The sequence below is a fragment of the Rhipicephalus microplus genome, chromosome 3 (assembly GCF_043290135.1).
Source record: "Rhipicephalus microplus isolate Deutch F79 chromosome 3, USDA_Rmic, whole genome shotgun sequence".
In the NCBI taxonomy this organism is placed as follows: Eukaryota; Metazoa; Arthropoda; class Arachnida; order Ixodida; family Ixodidae; genus Rhipicephalus; species Rhipicephalus microplus.
This window is the reverse complement of record NC_134702.1, coordinates 129865761-129886747: the sequence shown is the minus strand read 5'-3', so window position 1 is coordinate 129886747 and position 20987 is coordinate 129865761. Positions and strand designations below refer to the sequence as shown.

At 45.3% G+C, this 20987-nt stretch overlaps 1 protein-coding gene across 1 annotated transcript in view; it reads left to right on the top strand.

Annotated features, from left to right (window-relative positions):
• The window catches only part of LOC142803351 (endothelin-converting enzyme 1-like), a 91807-nt gene that overhangs the window by 51317 nt on the left and 19503 nt on the right, over positions 1–20987 (top strand). The window contains exons 8-10 of the mRNA XM_075888466.1: positions 2244–2522; positions 6684–6881; positions 12414–12652. Of these exons, the coding sequence (XP_075744581.1) occupies positions 2244–2522; positions 6684–6881; positions 12414–12652 (716 nt within the window). The remainder of the gene's footprint in view (positions 1–2243; positions 2523–6683; positions 6882–12413; positions 12653–20987) is intronic.

Below are 20987 nucleotides of genomic sequence, written 5' to 3'. Positions count from 1 at the left end.
TCTTCTCCCAACCCACAAAAGTACTCGTTAGATAACGTGTCTACAAGGTGCTGGTAAAAAGAACAAGACGCTACACGTCTACAAGTCCAGCAGATACCCAGAGACAACGTTCTCTTGCCATCGACCTGCTCCTTGGTTTTCTCAGTTGTGTTATTAAAAAATAAATTGGTGCACTGTACTTTTGCGTCGATTAACAAAAGCTCATCAAGATCACAACGAAAGAAGCTTATTTTCTGCCCGGAAGAGGCAATTCTTCGCATCGTATGCACAACGCACGATAGTTCTCTTGTGTGGCTTTGCGGATTCATTATAGTAGACTATCATTCAAAGAAACCTGAAAGAACTAGGAAAATCTGTTCAAATTAACAGGGGTTTCGTTTACTGAAAGAAGAATAAGGCTGCAAAATGGAAGTAGAAAATTAATTGTGTTAGAGGCACTTGTTCCTCTTAAGCAGCTGTTCTCTTTAACAGATTTGCATTTACTGAGGGTCTTCTGTAGTCGCAAATTGTAGTTCACCAGTATCACCACAAAAGTACCATTTTTTGTCGCCCTCTTGGTAAGTCATCACACTCTAAAACAGTTAGAGATGGCATTGCACGTTCTTGCTTCCGCGCAGCTCCAACGAAAATATGTAGGCACCTCATGAACCCTAGCATTTCCCTACATTTAAACAGACTGTGGATTTCTGCCTTCGGACCTTAGACTTTGAAAATGTGAAAAGCTTTTAAAACAGGTCAAGTTAAAAGTTGTGTCGAACCATCTAGATAAAAAAAAATTGTCCCCGTATCTGCATGTAGTCTGCAAATGTCGTCTAAACACGACAGTCTTGCGTGTGGAGAAAGTGAGCAAAACATTTGTTTGGTGCTCTTCGCAAGAAAATTGGTGATTGGTATCTCGGAGGCGCTGCATTAGTGCCTCGAGCGTGCAGCGGACGCAAATGAGCGCATCACGTCACGTCGTACGTGAGACATGAGCGCCATCTGGCAGTTTTCTTTTTAACAAAGCGCATGGCCTTGAGACGGGCGTGCGCTCCCGCATCAGAGGTGATAAGATGTAAAACACAAAGCGACGTGTAGGTGCTACGACAATGTCGTCTTAGCAAACCGTTGGAAACACTCGCTTGTTCGTGCAAGCGTTGCATGGTTCACGCAGCGTTATTATCGCTACGGTCGTTAGAAATATTTACATACACCTTTTTTAGTAAAAGACGCAGATGCAGAATGTATACATGTTGTTATGGTACCACAGATATGCGCAATATATGCTTTTTAATTGACAATCACACACAAATAAACGCTGTACCTTAAGCAACATTGGTGGGCGCTGCGGATGGAGTCGGCTGTTCGGGGTGTTGGCTGGGGCTGTTTAAAGTACCTGGTTCGCGGTAAAGGTGGACAAATAAACAAAGGTACAGACAGACAGACCAAAGTTTTTGCGTCGAAGGTTCCCAAGAAAGACTATCGTCTTTAAAAACGTCACTGCGCCCAAGTCTAAAAGAAGTCGGCGCAAACTAGAGCGTATACACGTGGTCCTAAGCACCCCTAACAAACTTGGAAAGATTTGGCTGCTGTTTCCAATAAACTTTATAAAATCAAATACCTCCTGAAAAGGGTAATGTAGCATATTACACAATGACCAGTTTGTTCCATGCGCTTCCATTGTTTATATAATATCCCAATGGCATGTGGGCGAGTTTGAATAGGAGAGATGTCCCGCTGCCTAAATAGCTGCCTTTTAGTGCCTTTTAATACATTTACTGCCAAATATGAGACCCATTTAGCTGTCCACTGTAAGGTTCTCAAGTTAACGCCTGTTCTTTATAAAAAAACTTTTATGTTTATAAATACGGATGTTAGGGCTCAAGAAATCATGCAAACACTTTTTATTAGAAACCCTTGGGAGAGCTGTATAGGCGTATCAGATGTCAGAGTTCGTTTCATAAAAAGTGCATTCTACTTAGCTGTCAAGAAACTACAATCTTACCTAAGAAATACAATGGAGGACACAAACACTCCTTGCCAAAGCCCGCTGTGATACTAACGTAATTTACATTACTGACCAAACCACACATATCTTCAGTTCAAGTTAAAATTGAACGTAAAATTGCGCAAGTATTCATATACTATACCCTGGGGAACCATCGAATGATGTATATGAAGCGCATTGCAAGACTTAGAAACGAGAGCACGACACTGACACAATAATTGAACGTTTGCCTTGTCTGCACCTGCATTGTTTTCAGAGTATTGGAGCGCCTTCATTTCGCTGTACACCAATAACACCTACACTTCTTCAGACTACATTTACTACAAGGAAGCTGCAATTATGATTCTCAAGAAAATCTACAAAAATATGGGCGAAGACAAGCTTCGATATCTGATCGCTTGGAAATTTTTCTCGCACCTGGTCCGGTTCACCGACCCCTACTTCTTTCTTGGTGATAGGCCTGCCAGTGAAGCCTGTTACGAGCACGTCAGAAATGTCATGGGTCTGGCGGTCATCAGTCCATTCTTGGTGTCAGGTGAGTATACTCTGCTGTGCACTGTTAGTGGCGTTCACGTGAGCACCGTCCTTCTATCATCGACGAAGTGGGCTCTTAAAACCTTACATAACTACACCGCGAAAGCCATGATCTGCTGCGTGAGTCAGAGTGGTGTCAGTGAGCACCCACCATATATCGACTGCTGATCAGGCATCCAACGTGAGCACGCTCAATTCAGCGTTTCGTCGTGGTTGGAGAGACGAGCTGTAGCTAACGTGAAAATTAGAAAACGAAGTAACCGTAACAGATCAGTCTTTTAGCTTTCTGTTGAAGCGACACTAATTGAAGAAAATTTTAAATGCGAAGCATTTCTTTGTAAACTTCGGTGACTTTGAGCGTATCTATCTATCTATCTATCTATCTATCTATCTATCTATCTATCTATCTATCTATCTATCTATCTATCTATCTATCTATCTATCTATCTATCTATCTATCTATCTATCTATCTATCTATCTATCTATCTATCTATCTATTTATCTATCTATCTATCTATTTATCTATCTATCGATCTATTGATCTATCTATCTATCTATCTATCTATCTATCTATCTATCTATCTATCTATCTATCTATCCGACTACGACTTTTAGCTTTCCTGGCCGTTTAGATAATGGTATCGATACCAAACTTGGTATGATATAACATGACTGCATGAAGAATATAACTGACTAGTCATAACATGGAAATCATGACAATCATACCATAAATGTCCCGATTTACATGTTGTGGTCTTGCTGCTCTTGCGGTGGTTTCATTCACATGATATGTTGTAAAACTGGTATGTTATGACACGACTGCAAGGCGAACACCAGCGACAGACCCTAACATCGAAATCATGACATGCGTGCCATGTAACATGACTACATGCCAAACTTATGATGTGCTCATAGTCGTTTCACCAGCTTTGCAAATACCAAATTTGGTATTACGGGAAGTGAATGGGTGATGAAGGTATGTGACTGGTGCGAACTTGATAATCATGAGATGCGTGTCAAGTAACAACATGACTACATGCCATGCTCATGATGCGCTTGCAGCTGTTTCGCTATCTTCTCATGAACCAAATTCGGTATAACAGGACGTGTATGGATGACGAAGGTATGTGGCCTGGTGCAAACACGATTATCATGAGATTCGTGTTATGTACAAACATTACTATAGGCTACGATAATGAGCTTCACATGTAGCTTCACATGTACCAAACTTTGTATTACATGACGTGAAAGGACGACATAGGTAAATGACAAATCCAAACATGAGAATCATCACAATCGTGTCATTTACCAACATGACTACGTTCCACACTCATGAAGCGTTCGCGGTCGTTTCGCTACCTCCACATATGCCAAAGTTTTGTATTACACAACGTGAATGGATGACTAAAGAATCTGACTAGTGCAAACTTGATAATCATGAGATACATGTCGTGTAAGAACATTAAAAAATGCCACACTCAAGGCACCTATGCATTTCGTCGTGAGCCGGCGTGCGTGCGCGCCGGCGTTTCTTTTCACGCGTTACGCCGGCGATGCCACGCCAGGTGCCAATATCACCCTAGTAGAGGTCAGTCAATCTGCAAACTGACCTTCATTGTTGATATGCATGCCATATACTCGAAGGCTTGCGCCGCGCTGCGTTGCTTTGACGCATGCGCGTCTGAGCGCACACAGTGACCCTCCGTCACGAAAAGAGGCAGGTGCGGTTCTGTCTATGTAACGTCGTCGGCGCGAAATGCAGCATGTCGCATTTCGCGCCGGCGGCCACCACGCTGCGCCAGCGGACGCTGGTGGCGCCGGTCTTTCCTGGCTTCACACTATAAGTGCTCGCCACCCAGCCTGCGTGTGCGTCAACGTTGCGTCGGAGCATATTGGGCCTTTCATGCCGCGCTCGCCGCTGTTGCCCTAGCTCCACATGAACGAAATTTGGTATGACGGGAAGTGAATAGACGACGAAGGTAAATGACACGTCTACACCTGACAATCAAACCTTGTATTTTATGTAAAACATGACTACATATACACCCATAGCCTTTCGCGGTTGTTTCACTAGTTCCACATTCATCAAATTTGGTATTACGTGACGTGAATGGACAGTGAATGCAATGGACACGTCCAAATATGACAATAATGATATGAATTTTATGTAAAAATGACTAATGCTACGCTCATAGCACGTTTGTGGCCGTTTGGCTAGCTCAATATATACCAATGTTGGTATCAGGTGACGTTAACAGACGACAAAGGTAAATGAAGCATCCAAATATGATAATCATGACATGGCAGTCATGTACGGCATAATTTACCTCCACCTGTTAACGTTGGCTGATTTTTAAGTTATATATCACCCTTCCTCACTCGTGATTCGGATATAATCAATTCCCACTGCACGTGGGATCTTCCATTTTTTATTGCCTTAGTAAGGTACGTCGCGAATAAGCCAAGGTGCTTGGTATGCCAGAAAGTGTTTGAAAACATTGATGATTGATAGAAATGTGAGGTGGATCGTCCGAAATCACCCTATGATTATGAGAGACGCCGCATTGAAGGACTCCGGATATTTCGACCACCCGGGGTTTTTAAACGTACACGCTTTGAAAACACAGTATAATGATGACGCCTACCTAAAATATCCGTGTAAATACACAGTTTCAGCTTTCTTCGTTGGACAAATGTCAATAAAATACAAAAAAACTATCTTCGTACCCTTGTGCCATTATGCCCGGTTGTTTCGGCAGAAAGTGTAAACATGAAACTTTGATTGAAATTTTTTCGTTCTTTGTTCGTATGGTTTTACTGCCGCCCCAATAACAAAAATATAATGTGTTTTGTGCACATCATCTGTATACCAGAATATTGGGGCCATGTCTTATATTAGGAAACAAGGGCTTAGTATATTTAAAGGAAATTATGGGAAGGTAAATAACTGCTATTTATTTTACCCTAAGAGCCCGTCTAATCGTTCTTAGTTACAGTGCCTAAAATGTCGAAGAGCGGGTTTTTGTTCTCGCGATACACAACTTTTCGATGTCGTCTAATATTGGACGCTAATATTGGTCATTGTCTAATATTGGACGCTTCAAACAACCAACATCATAATATGACATCAAACACTGTTTTGCAGTGCGAAAATCAATTACGGTAGTGTTTCAAAGGGCAAACTGATTTTACTGAATTTCATCATCTTCAAGCTCCCTCACGTATACCGTTCGTATAGTGCAAAAAACGAACACAATTTCATTACGTACTATCTTGGTATTATAGACACCATATATATCAACTAAGAGATTTGGAACGGTTTGTCAACTATATTAACAAAACATTGGGAACTTTCACAAGCGCTACAACCCGGGATTTTGTGGATACATTTACAGTTTTGAGTAGGAAGTAGGAAGTTTACATGTTAGAAAAAACTAACATGTAAGAGCAGAATACGTGTCCTTAATGTAATGCTTATATTCCCGTTCCATCCCAGCTGCGTCAAATTTAACAATCTCTGCACTCTATATATTTGTCTCAATGTTTCTGCCCTAAAGGTTAGTACTTGCGAAATATTTCTTGCTTTCTCGACTACACAGACAGCGGTCAGGAAAGGACACTGCAACAATCCATGTGCGTTACAAAACAATGTTTTTGAATGAACTAGTCAAGCTGCATATGTCTCTAAGAATCTAAAACTTCCTCCAGCGCCTCAAACTTTGATCAGATATACAGGTTGCTTCTTGCTTTTTTTGTTACTAAAAGATGATTTATCGCTGAATATTCTAGATGAAAAGTTCAAAATTTTATGGGTAATAAAACGAATAAATAATGGTAGTTATGCTGGCTGACTGCTGTCACAAGCATCATTGGGTCTGCAGCAGCAGTCATAATGGTGTCAGTCACCTAGAGGCAATTATATCTGGCCAGTTGACAAAACTATTCACTTAAGTGACATTTCGGTAAATATGTCACAGAGTCGTTGTTTCAACTAGTTTCTCATCCTTATAGCGTGAACTTTATTTTCAAATTGTACCCTTCAACGCAATTTCACTGCAAGAGACGGAAAAACAATGAGAGACATCAACGTGGTTGGGCACCATACTAAAATAAATAATGGTTTGTCTCAATGGCTTGCCTATATGATCCTTTCGTCAACAGAGGTTCAGCCGTACACGATAGGAAAGGCGAATAGCATGGCGGACGAAATCCGTGAAGCCTACCTGAGGACCCTGCAATATTCAGCCTGGCTCAGCACCGACTTTCGACAAGCGGCTAAAAAGAAGATTAAAGACATGGTGTCCTACGTGGGAAGTGCCGGGAAGCGCTTAGATCCTAACTTCGTCGAAGCTCTTTACAGTGAGTATTGATAAAAACGCGTGTCTTTAATGCACTATAGGAACATGAGCGTGTCTGCTGAGGGAAGAGGCAGAATGGCGGGGAAGGGGGGAGGTGAGGAAAGAGTGCCCGTTACCCTGTTCATCTAGATTGATTGATTGATTTGTGGGGTTTAACGTCCCAAAACCACTATTTCATTATGAGAGACGCCGTAGTGGAGGGCTCCGGAAATTGTGACCACCTGGGGTTCTTTAACGTGCACCCAAATCTGAGTACACGGGCCTACAACATTTCCGCCTCTATCGGAATTGCAGCCGCCACAGCCGGGATTTGATCCCGCGACCTGCGGGCCAGCAGCCGAGTACGTTAGCTACTAGACCACCGTGGCGGGGCCCCTGTTTATCTAGTAGGGCACGGAGTTTTCCCAGCATTTTCGCTATGCTTGTCCTCTCTCATCGTTGTTTAAGCAGCAGTCGTACATTTATGCTAGTTTTTGATAATACCAGCGGCTTCGATGCAATCATGTTGCCTAGAAAAAACTGTTCACTTGCCACATTCAAATAAAGCCGGTGAACAAACTGAGGTCAAAGTAACTTTGTGCCACTTTATGATTTTTTCAGCCATTGCCAAGCTTGCTTTTTCTTTGATCTACGCTAATCAAGAGAGGAAGAGCTGTACTGAAGTTACGGCAGTTCATTTAACATATTGAATAGTATTGATCAAAGTTTTATTTCGTTGAGTAAAAACTACATGTGTTTGTTCTTTTTGACTGCGAAGGTGCTCCTTGCATGCCTCTGTTTTCCACGTTATTTGATTTATCAGTGAAATGCAATTCATCGTAGAGTAGCCTCTCCTGAAACCGGATTTTGTTCCTTGTTGAATGAAGTTATGTGTTACTGTTACACTGTTTCAAAATACCTTTGTAAATATTTCGAATATCACCACAAGCTAACGCGTGGGCCTGTAATTCCTTATTTAGTTTGTTTTCTTCCTTGTGTATTAGCATAACCTTGGCATATCTACTCAATCCAACTGTTGTTGTGAGGCACTACTTTTTCGCAATAAATTATGGACCTTCTCTAATCACATCTGCTGCTTCTACATCATTATCATCGGATTTGCCACTTGGCGTATGTCGTATCAAAGTTTCATGTTTTTTCGACTTACTTATGGAACTAAACTTGCTCGTCAGTAATTCATTACTAAAAAGAATATTTATTTTGGAACTGTATTGCTCAGTGCAGAATTTGTTTCCAATATAGCTGTCCTTTGAAGGATTGGTATTTATTTATTTGCTTTTTCAGTATGCCTTGGTTTCTTTTTGAACGGAGCTGCCTTTCTTTACTGCTGGCTCAAACGATTTGACAATGTATTTTCTGATGTCACTTACTGCTTCTGTAACTTGCTCCTTTGCAGCCCATTAGACCAGAAAGCCCTGTTTTAGATGTGAAGTTGATCTCCATATTGTAGCTGCTTCTTTGAAAATATTTCGTTGATTATTGAGTTTGTCGACTCTCACTCTGGCATTTCGCCACCATCTTCCATTGCTGCCTTAGTATGAAAGTCACGCGTGCGATTTCAGTAGCGACGGTTGCATTTTCGTGGAGACGAAATGCTGGAGTCCCCGCACAGTATGCTATTTCAGTGCACGTTAAATAACACTTGATGGTCAAAAGTTTTGGAGCCCTCCACAACGGCTTCTCGCTAAATAATCGCGTGCTTTCGAGACGCGAAACTTCACATTATAATAATAATAATGCTTCATCACTGAATAATATAGTCATTAGTTTTACCATTCTTTCGACGTCAGTACTGTCTCTTGTCCTACAATTGTGTTATTGTTCTTCTTTATAACCCTAAAATCGGACAATATTCTTGCTAAGTCTAGGCGTGGCCGGCTTTTTTTTGTGATGTGAGGGCACAAACAGCTGCTAAGATGAGGGTTAGGAAGAGTGCGTTCTATCTTGCTGTGCTTGACCTCGGCAAAACAGCGAGCATTCAGAGCAGTGGCTTGCTGATTTCTCTTCTGCTTCCACCCGGCTCTTTCTGCACTTCCACCGGTGCATGTGTCTTTTAGTAATATGCGCTGATATTTTTTGGAATTCATTCCTGCTCATTACAGGGCGTGCGCATCATTTTCTGGTAGTCAACAGGTTAGGCATTCATCATTGAAGACGAAGTCAATATGGTGAATCATGGGCATTTAAAAATTTTTTTCTTTATGTAACTGAACGCACAGGTCTTCTTGATCTCTTGGTCACTTCATTAACCTGATAAACACCGAAATTCGCATTTGATGACATAATTGTATGGCGACAGAAACTGACTGGTGATAACATGGAAATCATGTCAAGGATGTCTTTAGTGTTAGAACGGACACTTATCGCTCATGGGGCTCAAGCAATTTCTTTACTAAATAGATGGCTCCCGGTTGCTTCATGTATACCAAATTGCATTCAAATAGCATTTGTGTTATCAAGTTGGTGCCTACTGCAGTGAGCTGGCATATCTTGTAAAAACAAAACTCTTAGGACGAAAATAGTGTAATGCATGCCAGGTGCGTACTGTAACATCAACTGTTCGTGACGCTGTAGCAGCTGTTTTATTGATAAGAACGTGTTGAGAGACTAGTTCGTTCATTTTAGCAGGCATATCATTGCGAAGTATTTCAATGGAACATCGCAAAGAAAACACGAACGTCAAAAACGCCAAATACTGTTTCATTGTCTGGAGAACGTCATTGGTCTTTTGGTCCTCCGAACGAAATTGCGCAGATGAGCACAAACAGAGAAACTCCTAACGCACATTATCCATTCTGCGTCGTAAGGTCACAACTGGCATCACTTACACAGATATCACCCTCCATCTTAATGACCAAAGCTTCTTCTCGAGAGCTCTCGTTGTTACAACGCCCCTTCATCTTAACATGATGAAATAATGCTTCCCATTCACAGGCAGCATAGTGAGCGGGCGAATGGACAATTCATTTTTTATGACTGTGATGAATACTCAAATTTATGAGAGATATATGACGTGCGTAAGTTACTGTTCCCAGAAAAATTAGGCTCCCGATGTATGTACGTCCCGTTAAACACTACTCAATTATAGCGATTTGGCAAACTCTTTAGTTACTTCACCTTCACCAAAAATGTCAAGTCATAATAAAAACAAATTCATAACGTTATTGACCACTCATAACATGAGTCGTGTCATAGAGTACATGGCATGGCCAAGTGCGTGTTGGTATTTGACAGATTTGTATAATTTTAGTGGGAATTCACTATGTATAAATTCGCGCGGGTTTGTTAAAGATGTGTTGGTTGTGCCTCTCCGGAGTAATATATTCGAGGCTACCCCAACTGACTTAACCTGACCCTACTCAGTCATAAAACTAGCTAGGCAATTTCAAGGTGCTTAACTGTTCAAGGGAAGCTTAATCCGGCATATTTCAGGGCAGCTTAGCGTGCACACGCGCCTTCATCTAACTGGTTACGTAGTCTTATTTTTCGTAAAAGTGAACAGATTTTTTATAACTAAACACAGCCCCCTTGCTAAGCATTGTAAATTTAATCAATAATAACTTGTTGAAGTACGGATTTGCTTAGCCTACAATAGCACCATAACGAAAAGTTTTATCTTTATAGCGACACTACTTCATCTTGTTCGGGATTAGCACAAGGCAACAGTTTCTGCGCTATCTCACTCATTATTTGTTACCTGTAGATATAAGTATTGATTGGCTGGTCCAAGCTTAATCAGGCCGGGAGAAACTCGTTCAACTAAAATTTTCTAAGCTAAATGTGGCTGAGGCCAGTTGTTATTAAAATTGAGTAGCATTGAATACCTTTTATTGGTATCACCTATTACAACTTGGTTTGACCAAGCCTAATAAATCTATGCTAAGATTAGTTTTTCTACTCTAAGTTTACCTAAGTTTAAAATGTGTAACGTAGGTATCTGCAAGCTAAGCTGAGTTTATCTTACCTACCCATAGCCTGAACAAAAGCTTAACAGGTCCTCTGCAGGTGAGGCTCCGCATAACATTTGCGTAATGAAGCTACTGCGGTAATAGTGTATATAACATGCAATGTTTGTAGAACAACATGCTCATTGCAAGCGACGAAATATACAGGCTCATAAGTTTCATTCGAGTTGACAAATAACCGAACATGTCTTGGTGCCGTCGTTCCGATACCAGCAATGGAGTTTTACTTGAGCCTCCCAATTGTTTGTTCGCACGCTATGACAAAATAAGCGAAATATTTGTTGGTTTTTTGCTTTTAAACTTGAACAAAGTGGCGCACAGCAGCGTCTCATGCCAGTCACAGAATGTATGTAATACTTAATTACTGACACGATTGTAGCGCTGTCCCTGTTCAAGGCACTGTATGCTGCCTCACACTTTATAGACAATATGTCTTCCCACGAAACATGGTGACGTGGGCATCAAGACATTCTAAACAATCATGGCGTCCTCTGCACTTTCAGAATTTTCACCTTACGGGAGTTGCATTTAGCATGTGATTTAAAAGTACGTCATGACTTACACTCCCGTTTCTGTAAACACCAATGCGTTGCTACTTTCGGTTGAAGTTGTGCTCAGAAATAATGAATCAATCATTGAATTATTGTTCCTTACAACACGCATATAATAAATATGCGCAATATGTATATTCCTATAATAGGCTAGTTCGGGCGCCATTATAACCATACGTAACAGCAACTCCTATAGTTTTACTGATTGTGAAAAAAAGTAAAAATAAAAGGGTGTCTTACAGGCCTAAATATGAACACAATGAATACTTCGATACGCGTGTTCACCGCTTATTGTCAAGTTGGTAATTTTGACTTCTCTCAAAAAACAGCCACACCGTGAGCAGTCTGACAATACTTTCTTTGGTCCGGTCGCATGCTATGATGGAACACAATGAAAACTTCGATACGCGTGTTCACCGCTTATTGTCAAGTTGGTAATTTTGACTTCTCTCAAAAAGCAGTCACACCATGAGCAGTCTTACAATACTTTCTTTGGTCCGGTATCATGCTATGACGGAACACAATGAACACTTCGATACGCGTGTTCATCGCTTATTGTCAAGTTGGTAATTTTGACTTCTCTAAAAAAGCAGTCACACCGTGAGCACTCTGACAATATTCCTTTTGGTCCGGTCTAATGCTAAGATGGAACACAATGAACACTTCGATACGCGTGTTCACCACCTATTGTCAAGTTGATAATTTTGACTTCTATCGAAATGCAGTCACACCGTGAGCAGTCTGACAATACTTTCTTTGGTCCGGTCTCATGCTAAGATGGAACACAATGAACACTTCGATACGCGTGTTCACCGCCTATTGTCAAGTTGGTAATTTTGACTTCTCTCAAAAAGCAGTCACACCGTGAGCAGTCTGACAATACTTTGCTTGGTCTGGTCTCATGCTAAGATGGAAAAAATATGGTTACTTTTTGCGAATATAATATTTTGTCGTTTGTGAACCTGTATGATTTCCTTGTTCAACATCTGTAACTTTTTCGTTGATCTTCTTACTCAGAACCCTATCCGGATGTGCCACTGGACATAGAAGCATTGTTCCCTACGTGGATAAAGGCTCTGGGTCTGTCTGCTCAGTACATGTGGATGGACACAACGACCCCGTTGTACGACGAAACTCGTCCCATCCCTTATTACACGGGTGTCAGCAATGATGTAACTGTACCGACAGCATCCATGCTTCCTCCGTTCATGTATACACACGGGATAGACGCACTGCACTACGGTGGCCTTGGAACGGTGCGCACGTAGTCTTTTATCACGTATTCTCTGCGCTCTGTATATTTACAGCTCACCGTCGCATGAAAATTTGTTCAGCAGGACAACAATATTGGCACAAACATATTGCACGCGCTCGAGAACGACATAGTAATAAGGGTTGCAGCACAAGCACGAAGGTGCTAGAATTTAACCAACTCGCCCAAATAGCCGTTCTTCTTCGAGAACGACAATATATTTGCCAGAAACACAACTGAAGACGCATGTTAGGAGATAAAAAGTGTGCCATTTTTTCGCTTTTCCCCTGATTAAATTAGCAACCAGCTTCGCAGGTTTCTGCAGACGTGCATTTAAAGTGTCAGCGGCCTTATTCACTATATGACGGTGCTATTAAGATACAACTTGAAAAATATTTTTTACTTGATAAAGAAACAAGGAGAGTATATTGTACTGCAAGACAATGTTACCAGGGCATAAATTGTCGTCGTGATGCGTTATTCTCATACACTTCGCAAATCAATGAACTGAATAACGTCTTATTGAACACTCTGCCAGGAGGCGATACAACCAACTCAGATCACTCAGAAGACAGTTGCACTTGTGGAACATAATGAAATCGTGCTCTGATACTCGTGCTGCGCCTCCTTTCAAACTTTCTGAGTTGCTATAAAAATTTATGACAACTTATGCAGCCAACTAATCAATGAAAACATTCATCACAGCTTCAATGGCTCGCCTATGCAGTGTTTAAAAGGGGGATCTATGGCGATTGACAAGCACTATCTATCTATCTATCTATCTATCTATCTATCTATCTATCTATCTATCTATCTATCTATCTATCTATCTATCTATCTATCTATCCATCCATCTATCTATCTATCTGTCTGTCTGTCTGTCTGTCTGTCTGTCTGTCTGTATGTCTGTCTGTCTGTCCACCTATCTATCTATCAATCTATCTATCGATCTATCTATCTATCGGTCTATCTATCTAATGACGTGGCTGAGTACGTATTTACACGTTCGTGGGAGAAAAGAGGAGTGCGGCCTTATCAATTGACAGCTACACAAAGTGCGTTCTGTGCCGTTCACATTGGAAAACACCGCCAAAACCTTCGAAAAAAAAAGAGTATGCCATGACAGCATGGGACGCTGCAGTGTACTGTGACCCAAACTAACACCAATCCCCTACGACCGCTTTTTCAGAATATAGACGGTTGTGCTCATTTTGTACTGTGATTCAATTATTCTCCTTCACACAAATCTGATAAATAAAGAGAATGAATTTGAGAGCACTGAATTCGGTGTGTCTGTAAGATGAAACGAAATATACGGTGATATCCCACTTGAATAAATGTCAGTTGGGCAAACCATTTATTAGCGCTAACTTGGTTTCCTTCGTTTGAAGCGAGCACTGTAAGTAGATAAAGTGCAGAGTTTTAACTCTATAACTAATTATAGCGCAGGTCTAATTTCAATTCTACGAACATATCTTGTGACGCCATCGAAGGCCTCGCACGTCATATTCCCCACAAGTGCAACGGCACTAGTGGGAATACGACCGAAATTGTCGTTCAAAATAACCAGCATGCATCGCACCCAGCTTGTCTAAATTTTCAAATGAACACCTCATGTTTTCTTCAGCTTACCATTGTCTTTGCAATGAGTTCCACGTGTCCCATGTTGAACGTCCTGGACGCCTCTGAGTTACATCAGTCAGGCCCCTACATCTTTCAAATGGAATGCATTGGTTGTCTCTCTTTCCGCTAAAATTAAGACATGCGCCAACCCATCTTTAGAATAGATGGCAGCGAGCATCCTCTTTCAAAAACATAAGTGTGAGGTCAAAGTAACTCTTCCCGAGGCAGCACCACTCATTTCAGCTAAAAAAGCACTGATGTATTGGACAAAGCCAAGTGCTTTACTATGCAGCAGAGGGTTTAAGGCCAGCTGTTGAACTAATGACCACTGCAACCCTAAGTGAACAAGGGGAGCACGAAAGTACTGCTTCCTTTAAAACATCAGCAATAGCCGAAATTGTCGTTCAAAATAACCAGTATTGCACCCAGCTTGTTTAAATTTTCAAATGAGCACCTGATGTTTTCTTCATCTCATGACAAGTTGCTATATATATATATATATATATATATATATATATATATTGTACAGAAGCCGCCGAACACTGAAGTGGGTCGAACTCTTATGTGCCTTCTAGTGGGTCTGCCCAAAGAGAACGCCGCTCGCGCGGAGATCCCGTGTTTTGGCCGTTACTGTCGCCATTGTGTAGACTCGCTGTGTGCCGGCTAATAAACGCCATAACAAATTGGTGGAGAGTGCTACGATCCCCTTCGATGCCCTTGGAACTACGCTCACGTACGCTGCAATCTACCATGTCCCACGACGCCTCTCAGCAAACGCCTCCTCCCATGCCACCCCCATGTCCCGGTGTCCCCAGGATCCGCGATCCACCCATCTTCACGGGCGCCGATGGCACTGACGTGGAGGACTGGCTCGCCATTTACGAGCGCGTGAGCGTCCCCAACAAATGGGACGAGGACGGCAAGTTGACAAACTTGGTGTTCTACCTTGCGGGCGTTGCAAGTTTGTGGTACACCAACCACGCGTCCGAGTTTGCAACCTGGTCCGGTTTCAAGACTGCTATCACCAACGTTTTTGGCCGCTCTGCCGTTCGCAAGCTGCAAGCCGAGCAGCGCTTACGCGAACGCGCTCAGCAGGCCGGTGAGTCATTCACCAGTTACATTGAAGATGTCCTGGACTTGTGCAAGAAGTCGAACGACAGCATGTCCGAATCAGACAAGATCCGGAACGTCATGAAGGGCATTGACGATGATGCCTTCACGATGCTGCTTGCCAAAAAGCCCGGCACAGTAGCTGAGGTCATCACGCTGTGCCAGAGCTACGAGGAGCTCCACCGGCAGCGTTCGATGACCCGTCGCTCCACATCACGAGATGCAGGGCTTGCAGGCTTGCAAGCGAACTGTGATCAGGCTGCACTGCTGGCAGATCTCAAGTCCTTCATACGTGAGGAAATCGCGAGGCAGTTCTCTCTCCTGCCCTTTGCCCACCCACCGGCTGCTCAACAATCGGCCCCTACCATTCTTCCACCCATCCGCCGAGCGATTGAGCAGGAAATAGCGGAGGTCATGCCTGCGTACCACCCACAACAACTTCCGGCCCCTGCACCCCCAAGTTACGCCCAAGTGGTCGCAAGGCCGCCTCCAGTCGTTCAAGCGCCTGCATCAGTGACTTACGCCGAAGCTGCCGCACGACCTCCGTCCTTTGCAGCGGGTATGCCGGCTGCATATGTTGGCGCAACCCCTCAGCCTCATTTTCAGCCCACCATGCAGCCTTTCCAGACACCGTTCCGGGCGAGACCCACCCCGGCAAACCGATGGCGCACACCCGACAACCGGCCCATCTGCTTTGCTTGCGGTTACGCCGGTCACGTAGCCCGTTATTGCTCTCGACTACAGCCGGCTCCCACTTCTCCTGTTGCTGGCCACCTTAGCCGTTCGTATAACGAGGAACTGCCGTCTGTGCCACTGTCTCGCCCAGGTCCGTCTGCTCGAAGGTCGCCGTCTCCACGACGTCGGTCTCTGTCCCCCATGCGGCCAAGTTCTTCTGCTCATGAGCGGGAAAACTAGTCGTTGCAGTCCCAGAGGCAAGGACTGCGACGCTATCGCATTGTGAAAGCCCTCAGAGCCGCCCATCTAATCTCATTGACGTGCTTGTAGACGGTTTTCATGCATCTGCTCTTATTGACACTGGAGCTGCGGTATCAGTTATGAGCGAAAACCTTTGCCGCTTGCTTCGAAAAGTGACGACGCCGATTTCTGGACTGTCCCTTCGTACCGCTAGCTCACATCGTATTAATCCTACAGCAGGCTGCACAGCTCGCGTTGTCGTTCAGGACGTTCTGTATGTCGCCCAATTCATCATCATTCCTGCATGCTCTCATGACGTCATCTTGGGATGGGATTTTCTCTCCCGCAACGACGCCGTCATTCATTGTGCCGCCGCCGAAATTGAACTCTCGCCCTTCTCGCATTTGACGCCAGAAGACGGTCCCTCGACACTGAACAAGATTCTTGTGAAAGACGATACTATAGTGCCTCCAAGCTCGACGATGGGCGTATCGGTCTACTGCACCGGTCTCTCCGACACAATTGCACTTGTTTCGCCATCCTACCGTGCTTCCAGGAGGAAAGGGTTGCTAGTACCTTTCGCGACCGTGCAAATCACCCAAGGCAACGCCGCTATTTTTGTGACCAACCCATCCCCGTACACTGTTACCTTGGTTCAAGGGCAATGTCTCGCCAGAGTGGAAGCAGTCGACGACGCACAAGTCCTGGACGTACCCGAAGACTCGCGTTGTCCCGATTCACGTACCATCAGTGCTGTTTCTACTTCTGACCCATCATCTCCTGATGTATTTGGCCCATTCATTGATGACAACCTTACGTCAGTGCAGCGTTCCCAGCTTCTGGACCTGTTGCAAGAATACCGTTCTTCTTTGGATGTCGGGCGAAGTTCTCTCGGTCGCGCGTCCACTGTTACGCATCGTATTGACACTGGTGCCCATCCACCATTACGGCAACGTCCATACCGCGTGTCGCCTGCTGAACGCCGGCAAATTAACGAGCAGGTTGACGATATGCTCCGACGCGACGTCATTCGGCCCTCGGACAGTCCATGGGCGTCTCCTGTTGTTCTTGTTGCGAAGAAAGATGGTTCTGTGCGGTTCTGTGTGGACTACAGACGGCTCAATAAGATCACTCGCAAGGATGTCTACCCACTGCCGCGCATCGACGACGCAATTGACAGCCTTCACGGAGCCCAATTTTTTTCTTCTCTCGATCTGCGCTCGGGGTACTGGCAAGTACCCCTGGCTGATGACGCTCGACCAAAGACTGCCTTCATCACACCCGACGGCTTGTACGAATTCAACGTCATGCCGTTTGGTCTGTGTAATGCACCTGCGACATTTGAGCGCATGATGGACACCGTACTGCGCAACTTGAAATGGCACACGTGCTTGTGTTACCTCGATGACGTTGTTGTCTTCGCTCCAGATTTCTCCACCCATCTCCAACGTCTAAAAGAAGTTTTCGCACGTGTGAGCAATGCTGGCTTGCAACTAAATCTGAAGAAGTGCCGCTTTGCAGCACGCCAACTCACCATCCTAGGGTACGTCGTGTCCAAGGATGGCATTCTTCCTGACCCAGCCAAGCTTCGGGCCGTGGCCGAATTCCCAAAACCTGCGTCCGTCAAAGAACTGCGTAGTTTCGTGGGCCTGTGCTCATACTTCCGACGCTTTATACGAAACTTCGCCACGATTATATCACCGCTGACGAAGCTCCTCAGAAGTAACGGGCCCCTCAATTCGTGGTCGTCAGAGTGCGACAACGCGTTCTTGAAGCTCCGCCACTTGTTGACGTCTCCTCCCATTCTCCGCCACTATGACCCTACGGCCCCAACAGAAGTGCACACGGACGCCCGTGGTGTAGGCCTCGGCGCTGTCCTGGCGCAGCGCAAACCCGGGTTCCCTGATTATGTTGTGGCATATGCAAGCCGTACGCTCACAAGAGCCGAGACAAACTACACCGTCACGGAAAAAGAGTGCCTGGCAATCGTCTGGGCTCTTACAAAGTTTCGACCTTATTTGTATGGTCGCCCATTCGATGTCGTCACTGACCATCATGCACTATGCTGGCTGTCATCATTGAAGGATCCCTCAGGCCGCCTCGCCCGTTGGGCTCTTCCCTTACAAGACTACGACATCCGCGTCCTCTACCGCAACGGACGCCAGCATGCTGACGCCGACGCCCTCTCGCGCTCCCCTCTGCCTGAAGCTAACGTGCTCTGCTCAGTATCCTCCGTTGTTGTTTCTGCCATTGATGTTGACATCATCGCTACCGAACAGCAAAAGGATAATTGGATCGCCCAACTGATCGACTTGCTCTCTGATCCGTCCGCAACGCCATCCACGCGTGCCTTGCGTCGTCGAGCTCACCATTTCGCCATTCGTGACGGCCTCCTACACCGACGCAACTACGACGCCGATGGCCGGCAGTGGCTACTCGTGATACCCCGCAGTCTGCGGTCGGAGATATGTGAATCCTTCCATTCTGATCCACAGTGCGCGCACTCTGGGGTATTCAAAACCTACCATCGCATTAGACAACGCTACTTCTGGCGCGGGATGTACCGCTACGTCCAGCAGTTCGTTCGCTCCTGTCTCGCTTGCCAACGCCGCAAACCGTCCGCACACATGTCACCAGCCGGTCTGCAACCGCTACCTTGCCCTGACCGTCCGTTTGGGCGCATAGGTATCGATTTGTACGGACCACTTCCTCTGACGTCCACTGGCAACCGCTGGGCCATCGTCGCCGTAGATCATTTAACGCGATACGCCGAAACCGCCGCTCTCCCTGCGGCTACTGCGCGTGATGTTGCGTCCTTCCTACTACATCGATTTATATTGCGCCACGGTCCACCCCAGGAGCTTCTCAGCGATCGAGGCCGTGTCTTCTTGTCAGAAGTCGTCGATGCCATTCTCACTGAGTGCCATTCTGTCCATCGCAAAACTACTGCTTACCAACCGCAGACGAATGGTCTGACCGAACGCTTTAACCGCACCCTCGGCGACATGCTGTCGATGTACGTCGCCGCCAACCACACGAATTGGGATACCATACTGCCCTTCGTCACTTACGCCTACAACACCGCCCCTCAGAGCACGACTGGTTTTTCACCTTTCTTTTTGCTGTACGGAAGGCACCCGTCACACACCATCGACACGATACTCCCGTACACACCGGATCCATCCGAGTGTACACCTATTTCCGAGACCGCCAGGCTTGCTGAAGAGTGTCGCGAGCTTGCCAAGACTTTTACGACGCATGAGCAAGAGCGGCAGAAGAGTATTCGTGATGGCTCCGCCACATCTGAGCCCACCTTCCTTCCTGGTTCCCTTGTATGGCTCTCAATCCCGACCTCTGTAGCTGGCCTTTCTTCCAAACTACTCCCGAAATATGAAGGTCCCTACCGTGTGATCGAGCGCACATCTCCGGTCAACTATTTTATCAAGCCAATTGAACAATCTTCGGACATGCGCCGCCGCGGGCGCGACATAGTCAACGTGGAGCGTCTGAAGGCTTACTATGACCCGCTCGTAGTGACAAGCTGTTAGGTCGCCAGGCGGCTCCCTCTTCGACCCCGGGGTAATTGTACAGAAGCCGCCGAACACTGAAGTGGGTCGAACCCTTATGTGCCTTCTAGTGGGTCTGCCCAAAGAGAACGCCGCTCGCGCGGAGATCCCGTGTTTTGGCCGTTACTGTCGCCATTGTGTAGACTCGCTGTGTGCCGGCTAATAAACGCCATAGCAATATATATATATATATATATATATATATATATATATATATTTGCGAATACGAGTATGTGCCATGGTGTGAAAGAAGAAGAGGACGGTTGGTGTGATCGTGCTCTAACGTTCGGTTCGGCTCGACGTCCAGTGCTGCTCTTGTGAACAGACGTTGTGGTCGTTCTGTAATCACGTGACATTTTCTGGTGGAGGTGCTGGGTAGTGTTGTATGCACTGCAATCAGCAGCAAGGTCCTGACACTAGTCGCGACTTGGAAGAACCAGCTGACCTACGGCGTAGCAGGCGACAACTAGGCCTACCTCCTGAATTCAGACCAATTCCACAATTCGGCAGTACTATGGCTAGTGCGGGAACGCAAACCCAAGAAACATCAACGCTGCCTCCTCCATGGTTCTTCAACGTCCCGCGAACTCCGAAGCCATTCCACGGTGACTCTTACGAGGACGTCGACGACTGGCTTGACGACTACAGCCGTTGCGGCAGCGTCAACGAGTGGTACGAGCAGCGAAAGATTCGGTATGCCTACTTTTATCTCGAGGACTCGGCGCGCACTTGGTTCGAAAACCATAAAGCCACTATGACAACCTGGCCAGAGTTTCGCAACCAGTTGCAAAATACCTTCCGACGCTCTGACCGAAAGGAGCAAGCGGAACGGCTCCTCAATTCCCGAAACCAGTGTCCAAACGAGAGTGTTGCCATGTTCGTTGAGGACATGTCGCTGCTCTTTCACTGCGCGCCTCCTAATGCGGGCAGTGAAAGAGCAGCTGTTCGCGGGAATAGGGCGGAACCCTCCCAGCACTGTAGAGGATTTCCTCCGTGAAGCCACGACAATGGAGAAAATGCTAAGGCAGCGTTCGTGCCAGTATGAGCGTCCTGGCAGTCTTTCGTCAGTGTCGTCAGCCCTGCCAACACCTGACGTCACGACTGTAAAAGACCTGATAGAGCTCG